This window comes from Osmia bicornis, chromosome 8 (assembly GCF_907164935.1).
Source record: "Osmia bicornis bicornis chromosome 8, iOsmBic2.1, whole genome shotgun sequence".
Taxonomy (NCBI): Eukaryota; Metazoa; Arthropoda; class Insecta; order Hymenoptera; family Megachilidae; genus Osmia; species Osmia bicornis.
In genome coordinates this window covers 2272179-2283005 of record NC_060223.1, presented here as the reverse complement: position 1 = coordinate 2283005, position 10827 = coordinate 2272179, and the positions used below count along the sequence as shown (strand labels likewise).

The window sequence follows — 10827 nt, the reverse complement described above, 5'->3', positions numbered from 1 at the left end:
TTAAAACGAAATTCTGAAGAGAAAATTTCTAATATCATTGTATTTTATAGAATGATAAACTAAAATTTGTTAACATTTCATATGAACAATTTTATAAAAATTTAATTTGATAAAACATCCTGTATTGTGTTCTATTAATCCATGTAACCCTAAATTTAATTAGTAATGTTCTGTTAAATTATTTTCCTTTTTCATCAGTACATTAAAAAAAAAAATGGAATTTCCTTCTCCAGAATTTTTTTTTACAAAAGTATCCTTCATTTTTTTCCAACGATGTTTCGCAAGGTAATCTGTCATTTGTACCCTCCTTAACAAAGTGTTATACTAAATAATGCTCTGATCGTATAGTACTCACTATTGCGATGAAGAAAAATAATTTACAATGAGGTTCAGAGATAAACTCACACTGTTCATCAAAAAATGTTGAACAGAGAGAGCTCGACAATTTACAGTCTATAAAAATAATGTGTCTACCTATTCAAGAGATTCTCTTCTTTGTGCCCGTTGCTTTTGTCTATATAGAAAGTTCTACTTGTGCACTACGGTATTCGTAAATAAGCAACGATAACGAGGCTAATACTGTTCGCTGAAAATTCGTTTCACAACGATTACTCCTTGACGTTTTACATATACACGCAATTATTCATACATTATTCAGTTGACAATTATTCGTAACGCAGATATCTTTTTATATGTGTAATGAGAGGAGATGGCAATTAGCAGGAGCCTGGCCACCACATTTGTCCTCGTTACCGAGGATATTAAGTAATAAGAAAGAATAAAGATCCTGGCCCCCGACGATATTGCCAGGCCAACCTCGTACGTGACCGTCGCTATCCGCTTGGCTGTACATTAGAGGTGTGCGAGTACTCGATTTATTCGAGTACTCGAATTTCGAGTCGAACAGTGATCGGTCGGTCGAGCCGAGTCGATCGCTTGAATTTGCCGAGCTACTCAAAATCGACGAACTGTTTGATATAAAAGCGAGCTACTCGAAAAAATCGAACTACTCGAATATTCGAGCCCTCGTGAAATAGTCAATTGTTTTTTTTTTTGGTTCTACATACTCTTCTTTCTCTTCATCTTCTATGGATGGTGATTCTACCAATAATAATAGATGAATATTCGTGTAACTCGAACAGTTCGAATTTGTACGAGTAACTCGAAAGTTAAACATCTACTCGAATATATTTGAGTAATTCGAATATTTTCGAACTGAAAATTCATCTTCAAGTAAATCGAAGTTTCACCAGGGCTCGATTATTCGAGTAGTTCGATTTTTTCGAGTAGCTCGCTTTAATATCAAACAGTTCGTCGATTTCGAGTAGCTCGGCAAATTCAAGCGATCGACTCGGCTCGAACAATCGAAGCGAGTTCAGCTCGGCTTGTAAATTACGAGTACTCGCACACCTCTACTGTACATTTGAATTTGTGCGAGGCAGTAACGAATCCAGAATGGGGCGATCCCCCTACCAAAAGTTATAAAATTGAAATTGTTTTGTTTCTTTATAATTTATGTAAACTTGATTATATCGGTTACTATTGAATACAAATATCAATAAACAAATTATAAATAAATTTCTGATAGACTGAAAAGAAATTCATTGTTTTATATATTTTGTCCCTCTAGATCCACTCCTGACTTCGGGTCTGGACGCGAAAAATTTGAAAATTTTACATTCGAACTTACGAATAAATTTATAGTGTTTCTAATAATTGAAAACACTTGGAATTTTTATGAAATATCATCGAAAAATTTGATGAAAAATACTAGATGATCATTTCGATTATCTCGAAAGTTCATACATATTAATTTGTTTTTTAAACAGCAAAATTGAAAATTTATTTTACTTGGATTTGTTTAAATCATTGTTTCGCACATGTTCAATTTTAAGCCATGATTAATCGCTTTTAGAATACAATACCTATATTTAATATTATTTATTGCGCATATTGCCCGTTGAAATTAGTTAGTAAAAAAAATTGTTCATTTTTTTTTAATTAACACGTTATCGGCTTGGTACTACGAGTAATTTGTTTCCTGTACACGGAAAAATAAGAATTAAGTTTCCTTTTATTAATAACACTTCTTTAAATTTAATTCCACAAAATGTTTCAATTATAAACAGCTTCAAAATACTTCTTTCTTTTTTATCACAGATAACAAACTTTTATTTGGTGTAATGAATTAAAATGTTTTTTAACAAATAGTATTTGAATGAATGAAATTTTTCATAACAGAAAGAATCAAATTTAATTTCTAATCATACAAAGTAAAAGTTGAATAGCAAAGAAACATGGGTAACAAAGTGAATTAATTTTTTGTTTAATCTATGTAATATATCATGAAAAATTTTGTTCAGTCATTTTTTATAAAACATATTTTTAATATCGTTTGAATTATAATTCATTATTTTGAACACTGTACTCTATTTTGCATTGTACTTTAATAAAATTAGGGAACGTTTCGCTTATGATTAGAATGTAATCGAATAAAAATACAACTTTTAATAGTATCAAAAGAACTTTCATCTCTACATTATCAATATAAAGCTTTTTACTGTTAAATATATATGTATGTTCTATAAACAGTGTTTTGAACATGACGAATGTTGAAATATATAATATATACAAAACTATATGTACATTCTTTATATTATACACATCATACTATTTAATCATCATTTATATCTTTGTAATAGTATGTGCAAGAATCAATTTGTCAAATTGATATAATAAATAAACAGAAGGTAGTCCTCAGTTTACAATATACAATATCAGACAGAACTAGATGTTAGAGGAAATTTAATATCAAACAAATAAAATTCTGTCTTCTCTAACAAGTAACAAAGATATAATTGATGAGTCCAAGTTTATACATGTCAATAACCTGTACATGCACATCACCATGTTATATGTGGATATTTTACAGTATGACGTACATATATATTTGATAAAGAATATAAATTTTTTTTACAATCTATTCTACAAACTGACTTTACATAATGTTTACAACTTTGAAATATAATCCTGTATATCTAAGAAGAAAATAAAACAAAACGGAGATACACCGATGTAGTCTGTAATTCAGTGTTTCCAAGAACACGTTGTTGATTCTTGTACATAGTAGTAACGCAATCTGAGTGTTTCACACTCTGATTCTCAAAGCACGCGTTTAGTTTTATCAATTCTGGATGGAATGCTTTTGTTAGTCTTATAATTACATAAATTCCCTCTTATGAAAACCATACAAGGCAAGATCTTGCAGGAATGCGAATCGTTCTGTGAAAAAGTCATTTGAATACAACCACTAAATGTGACGTTTAAATGCCTTAAAACCCATGGAAAGTGATAGCGCAATGAGATTCATTAATACTGGACATCAAACTGTTAACAATACTTTTTCAATGTGCTGTTATGGAACATCGTAACAAGGTACCAAGAGAAACTTACTTTTGCGTTAACAGGTTAAGTTATCAGATTTTAAGTTATGTAAATGCATAAAGGTCAGAGAACAAAGGAAGAGATTCATTTTGTTAAAACATGACACGTTACTTGCCACAACTTTACAAAGCTGTGCTCTCAATCGGTGAGGCTGCTCTATTAGGTGTACAACATCTTTCAGGAGTATGACACAAATCAGGTGTATGCCTGCCGTCTCTTATATATTCTAAGTCTGTAAAAAAATCACTCTTCATTGTGCCCACTGCGCTGTCTGAACCAAAACTATCCTGTCTGCATAAATCCAAGTTCTTGTAACATCCACTGTACTCCGTTAAAGAATTAGGCAATTTATTATCGTACATTGCCTTTGTATCAATTACTGCCTCCTTTGAATCAATGGACTCTTGAATGGAAGTGGTACAGTCATTTTTGTCATCGACATTAGTTTCATGCAGTGCATTACACGTAAGGGGATCATCGTTCTTAGAAAGACTCGAATTGGAACGAAGGTTATCAGTATAATGAAGAACAGCATTTCTTCTATGACTGTCCTCTCTATAGAGATCGTCTTTTTGCAAGGTATTAAAAGGCAAATAATCTTTGTACATTGCATCTTTGTGTTTCGTTGTACAGTCCAATACTGTGAGGCTTCCTTGCCTGGATAAAATACTGCCGATATCTGAAACGTTACTCTCCTGCCTCGTTACCCTATCGTTTCCAGCTTTACTTTCAATGATTTCTTCCGTATTAACAGCTAATTTTGATTGCAACGAAGTACCAGCTTCGGATGACTGAGAAGTTTTCTGTGGAGAGAATGCGTTCTTTGATGTTTCTTTTGTGGGAGAAATTTTTGTTCTTCTCAAATAAGAACCTGTAGACGGTTTGGAGTTTTCCACACATGTCTTCTTTGAATCGCTATCATTCTGATCATTAGCCTTGCTGCTCTCTTTCTCTATAACATTTATGGATTTTCCAATTTGCCTAAGATAAGAGCTAACTGAGTTTGCATCCAACATTTTAAATTTGTTTTCCAGTTTTGTTCTTGAATGACCACTGTTAACTGAATTATGATCATTGGACTTTTCTGGTGAACTATTATTCACCTTGTATGAGGATTTGTTAACGATGATATATTCAGGTGTGTCTGATAAAGAGCAAGGACTTCCTTTGCCCACATATCTTATTTTTTCGATAGTTGGTATTCGTTTCAAATTATATTCTGTTTCATCGTTTCGTTTCACGTATGAGTCTTGTTTGTCGCTTGAAAAGTGGGGAGATGATTCATTTGACTTGGTATTATGCCTCGGGAAACAGCCTGTAAACCCACTGGATCCCGGAGAAATAACAATATCTGGCTTTTCAATCGGTGTTTCTTTGGACCTTGAGTTCTGTCTCGAATAACGACCAGTATTTCCAAAGGATTCACTAGTTTTGCTGTTCTGTCTCGTGTACCTTCCACGAGTACTTATCACATCAGGTACCTGAAGCGTAATGCTCTGCACGGTTTCCTCGCGTTCTAGCGTACTATCGTCGCAACCACTACACCGTTTCTTTTCCTGATGCACCTGGCCTTCCTTAATAGGCTTTAACTGTGACGCAAGTGTCTCCGGAGTCGTTGATTCACTTGTACTCGTGCTCGGTCCAGTATAATTTCTAATATCAATCTCCAAGTCTGATGGCAAATCCATGCCCATTGATAAATGCATCGCTAGCCCCTCTAACCAAACATGCATCACCTCGAATGGCGGCCTTTTATCAGGATTCAAATCGCAACAAAGAAAAGCGATCATGTAGAACATCTCTGGACAATTGGCACAGAATTTTTCTTTAAACACGTTCTGATTCAGACCAAAGTCCGAAGAGCGCGGCAAGTAATCGGGATCTGCTTGTACACGACCAATGATTTCACAAACGACAATACCAAAGCTGAATATATCAACCTTTTCGTCGTACTTGTTACCCTTCATCATTTCAGGAGCCATCCAATAAGGATTCCCTACCACTGTGTACCTTTTCTTTCGTTCTTTCTTCGACGTTTTCGCCTCCCCGTCGGAATGTCTGTTGTATTTACGATTATCGGGGGAATTGCCGTTTTGTATTATTCTGGCTAAGCCAAAATCGGCCACGACCACAGTCTTATCTTCCCGAACCAGACAATTGTGCGAATTTAAGTCTCGGTGTATAATGTTCATAGAATGTAGATAAGCCATACCGGCGGCAATATCTTTAGCGAACGACATTCGCTGTTCCCATGGCAAGGTTTCGTTGATGTCGTGTAGTAGAGCCCTTAGAGTTCCTCCTGCTATATACTCCGTAACCAGGTGAAGCTTTTTGTCTTTGTAGAGAACACCGATAAATCGGAGAACATTGTTGTGATGTAACGACCGTAATACAGCAACCTATTGAAATGAAACAAAAATAAAATAACCCAATGTACCGAAGTATGTACACTGAGTCCCATCGAAGTTGTCGCAGTGAAGTTGGCGCACTAACCCATTCACGCCGTGTCGATGAGCCGATGGGCGAGGTGCCGACGACGCGACGTGAATGTATTAGTGAATGTGTAGCCAACTTCACTGCGACAACTTCGATGGTACATACATATATTGATTAAGGACGGCAGATCATAGCCGTGATTTAACTATATTCACGACCGTAATCGTGATTTCTTTTATTTTGATTAATTCGGTTGATTAATTCTATAATATAAATTTAAAATTTATATTTCCTTTAGAAATATCTTAGACCATAAAGTGTTACAAACTATTATCTCGAAAAATATAGCAGCTATCGACCTAATTCTTTTTTTTTTAATTAAATGGTACAAAGTGCTTGATTGTGTGGTACATACAACATTTTTCTTAAATGGCTACCACGGAGTTAGAATAAACTTACGTCGTCTTTTTTAAATGAGATGCTATACTAATTTCTTTTTATTTAAAGAGCTTTTATCAAACTCGATAACATTCACTTAAATCATTGTTTGATATTCTTCATAGTTAACGATTTATGACGAAGGGAATATTGAAGGAGCGAATATGCAGAGACCTCGAAGGTGTCGTAATATATAATATTATATTATAAAAGTCATAATATTAAAAAAGAAGAAATACATGTTAACAAATAAATGGTCGTCATTTTCAATATTTAATAAAATGAATTTAAATACAAAATACGTCTGTTTCATTCTCCTTGGATGCCTTCATGTATTTGTTTCTTAAATATTCCCTTCAGTATAAATCGTTAACCACTATGAAGAATATCAAAAAATGGTTCGAGCAAATACTATCCAGTTTGATAAAAGTTATTTAAATAAAAAAAGGTCAGTATAGTATTCCATTTAAGAAAGACGACGTCAGTTTATTCTGACTTTATGATAGCTATTTTAAAAAATTTTGTTATACACCACGCAATCAGGCACCTTGTACCATTTAATTTAAAAAAGAACTTTATCTGATTCACCCTGTACATAGTCTAAAAGTGTAACGCGTGAAAAGAACAGTTATGCTCTCAGAAGCGATCATAAAGAACCACGATTAGTGTGAAAAATCACCGTGACTGGAAACTGGAATCACCGTGATTGAGTCACAAGTAATTTATAAATAGCAGTCCACGCCATCTCCAGTATTGATACATAAACCACGGTTTAAATACAAAACTCACCTCCTTCAAAAAATTCTTTTGAGCTTCTTCATCCACTCTGTATAATTCTTTTAGCACCATGATCTCGTTAGTATCCCTATGTGTAACTTTGAAAACCTGGCCGAAAAATCCTGTGCCTAAAAGCTCACCCTTCACTAAATCACTGGCACGGAATATTCTTTGATTCTTTGGTTCTACACGAAAGGATCTAGTTCTGCTTAAATCGCATGTAGCATTTGTTGGCGAAGATCTGGAATATTTAAAAAAAAAATTAAATTTCAAATTATATGATTGTATATTAAAGATAACACTATTACAATTACCCATCAAGTAACCGCGACATGGAACTACTGCGTTCTTTATGCATAGGATCTCTCGTCCTCCGCAACTGTCTGCTTCGTGTTCCACTAATATAACCCTCATCGCGACGTTTAAATAAACGCTCTTTATTTTCGGGACTCGTTCTTGGATTTGCGATCGACGTCAACATTGCCGCAGATGGCGAGGAAAACGTTGGTTGTCGTGATACCGCATCTGGATCGTGTTCGATGGTCAACTGGAAAATTCAATACATTTGTTGCTATATTCGTTATAATTAACGATAGTCGGTGTATTTCATCCTTTACAGTAGGGATTTGTAAATATTTTCGTAACACTAGAACTGCCAAACTAGTCAAAATGATTGGCTTCAAGTTTCTTATTATAAATGTACATAATTAATTATGTTTCATCCTTTATCTATTTAATTCTTTATACATTATTTTCAACTTAAAAATAAGTGTGCATCAAACGTTGGTAGTTCTAGTATTAAAAATATGTGACATTTGTGAATTTATATATGATACATAAAAGAAAATTACCTGTAGAACTGTATCTGAATATTGGATAAGATTTTCAATGTTTTCTATAGGCTGATCTTTTACTGGAGTACCATTCACCTCAAGTATTCGGTCACCAATATGTAGAGATATGAGATCGCTGGATATATTCAATCTGTAACATATTTTACATGATATTTCTAATGTTTATAAACATTGTTTGTGACAAAACATGCAAAACTTTGCGTGCATTCAATACTATCATGACAAGATAAAAATTAGGAGCAAAACTAAAGAGTAGAACTAATATTGCATATTTATTTTTAACCTTGAATATTTGAAAAACCATTAAATACATATAAAATATAAAAGATACAAAATGCAGCTTTGTTCAAGAATAGAGTAGAAACACAGTGACATAAAAGTATACATAAAAACATTAAACTTAAAATAAATGTTGTTTTTAATATATGTAGTTCTTAAAATGAAATGAAATTAGCATAATATATTGTTATTATTCTAAAATATATAAACTGTCATTTCATTGTAAACATTACATACTTACAAACATGTAACACATATTAATGAACAGATAATATTAACTATTTTGCACAAGATACATTTTTTGCGTGCAAGTAATAGCAAATAATAAAAAAACACATGTCTAATTTGTAAAAATATCTAGTGCATATTATTTATTTATTATGCTGTACCTATGATTAGAGAAGTGGCAGCATAGCCTAAATAGAACCTCCATCACAGAGGCCAGCAGCTTACTGATCTTTCCACGAACATTTCTCATTAACCTGTATTTTAGTTCAAAGTTATTAGAGACCGTGCATCTATATTGATTCTTAATTAACCATACTCATGCACAGTTAAATATTATATAAAAGCTCCATTAAATATAATTTTGTAATTAATGACAGTTCAGATTTGTTTAAACATCAATATTTTTTAGTTTTATTTAATATCTTTCACTAAAATAAAATATTTAAATTAATATAAGTCTATGTATTACTTTTTTGTTTTGCACGTTTTTTTAAAGTGTCATACAAAATTAACTCCATTCATTTTCGTCATTTCTTTTGTCCAGCAAAAATAAAAACACTATTAAAATGTGTAATAATTGAAATATATTGTAAAGATTTTTTTATACATACTCGGATATACGAAGCAAAGCACCACAATTTCTAGGACTAGGTGTTGTGTCTAATGTCAACTTGATTCCCCTCTGTTTTTCTGGATCAGAACCGCTCGGAGGTATTTCTACTAATCTGATACTATGAGGCTTTCTGGTAAATGGATAATTAGCTGTCCTATTAATTGGCTGCATCTGTCTTTTGTAACAACATCCACAATACAGCTTAGATCTTTCAACAAGAGCATAACTTTCTCCATCTCCGATGAAAGCACCACAAGAATTACAGGCAAAACATTCTGGGTGAAATTTGTGATCTCCCGCCAGCATGACAGGACCTGTGATAATTTGACCGCATCCCTGACAAGCTTCTCCATAAGCAGCCCAATAATCATCCTTACAAAAGAGTAAGCCATCTTTTTCAAAATACCACGAGGACAAACCAATATCACATGCTGAACACCTGAAACATACAATTTCTTATGTATTTTGATAATACAAATAAATACAACTATTTATCAATCTATAAATTAACAATTCAATTTATAATAATATTTTATAATTTTTACCGAAAACAATCTATATGCCACTCTTGATTTAGTGCCTGTATAAATTCATCTTCATCAATTGCGTTGAGACATCCAGCACATATTAGTGTCCCTCCACTTTCCCCACTTCTCAGGTCTAGATGTTAAAAAAGAAAATAATAATACAGTTTAATTTAAAAAACAAACCACATCTATTTACAAATTCTTTCTATTTTTTGTTCATTTGGATCTTTTTTATACGCGCCGCTCGTTTAATGCTAAGTATTTACATACATATGGGTACATGCTTTTTTACGTGACATTCGCAGAACGTTAGCTGTAACAAAGTTATCTTTATGAAGCATTAAATTTCGAATATTTTGACTTATCGAAGTTACGAAAACAAATACGGCGCGGTTATAGAGAAAGCAGAGCGCGTCAGGGATGTATGTACAGTAGGAAGGAAATGTGATTCACGGTTGACATTAGGTAAGCGTTGGGAAAGTAGTTATCAACTAGTTAACAATAACTCGGATTGTTCTAAGGTGATCGGAATTTGTCAATTCAAAAAATGCACCACTGAAATCACAAGAGATTACCTGAAACATAGTACCCATACGAATTTATAGTTAAAAAAGCAAAATCCTAAGCAACGCGTAAATAAAATCCTGTGAAAAGCGTGGGCCAGAAGACTTGGAAGACAAGACGCCCACGCGATTCACAGCGTATCAAGCACACACAGAAATCACCGATCAATTTACATGTCGCGTGCAATGTTCGAAACACCATACATTCCATACTATAAATCTTAACGATTTTAATAAACTTTGTCGAAAAAGACGTACCATTTGATGAAACTTCATCCATCACAGCATCTAGGACTGACACACTCCTACTCCGTGCTTTGACCTCTGAATATATAGCCACTAGATTCAAAATCCATTCGCGAAACTTAACCAGATCTCAAGTTTCCTTTTCTACTGTAAGAGGGCGCAACAATTCGGGGAACGATTACGATTTCCATGGCCCCTCGTTTTGAGGTTATGGTTGTGTTCTTAGGACCATTTTAAGAAAAAAATGTATGTATGTACCAAATCGGCCTGGTTTAGCTAGTAAAGTAGATTTCTTGTTTTTTATAAATCTGTAAATATCTCGGAAATTATGCGAAATATTGCAAAACGTCAAGAGACTTTTTTTGTAAAAAATTAAATTTCCAACTATTTATGTCCTGTAACACTTTTTCATCAGCTGCATA

The 10827-nt window shown here is 33.4% G+C and overlaps 1 protein-coding gene across 2 annotated transcripts; it reads right to left on the bottom strand.

Annotated features, from left to right (window-relative positions):
* Positions 1 to 2331: 2331 nt before the first annotated feature.
* Positions 2332 to 10678, bottom strand: LOC114880136 (LIM domain kinase 1). 2 transcript variants are annotated; one of them, XM_029195789.2, is made up of 8 exons: positions 10418 to 10678; positions 9615 to 9729; positions 9068 to 9508; positions 8618 to 8710; positions 7947 to 8079; positions 7410 to 7642; positions 7108 to 7336; positions 2332 to 5843 (listed from the first exon to the last, which is right to left on the bottom strand). In XM_029195789.2, exons 1-8 carry the CDS (start codon positions 10437 to 10439, stop codon positions 3567 to 3569), a joined length of 3543 nt encoding a protein of 1180 aa, XP_029051622.1. In that variant the 5' UTR covers positions 10440 to 10678; the 3' UTR covers positions 2332 to 3566. The 2 variants fall into 2 exon arrangements, with proteins under 2 accessions (XP_029051622.1, XP_029051624.1); XM_029195791.2 differs by lacking the exon at positions 8618 to 8710.
* Positions 10679 to 10827: the final 149 nt, after the last annotated feature.

Bases quoted from the DNA above. Each gene is read 5' to 3' on its own strand.
- LOC114880136 (XM_029195789.2), bottom strand. From the start codon at position 10,439: ATGGATGAAGTTTCATCAAATG. The intron at 9,509-9,614 runs GTAAAAATTATA...TGTATGTTTCAG, and splicing joins TGGCATATAGATTGTTTTCG to GTGTTCAGCATGTGATATTG. The intron at 5,844-7,107 runs GTGAGTTTTGTA...TCATTTCAATAG, and splicing joins AAAAGAATTTTTTGAAGGAG to GTTGCTGTATTACGGTCGTT.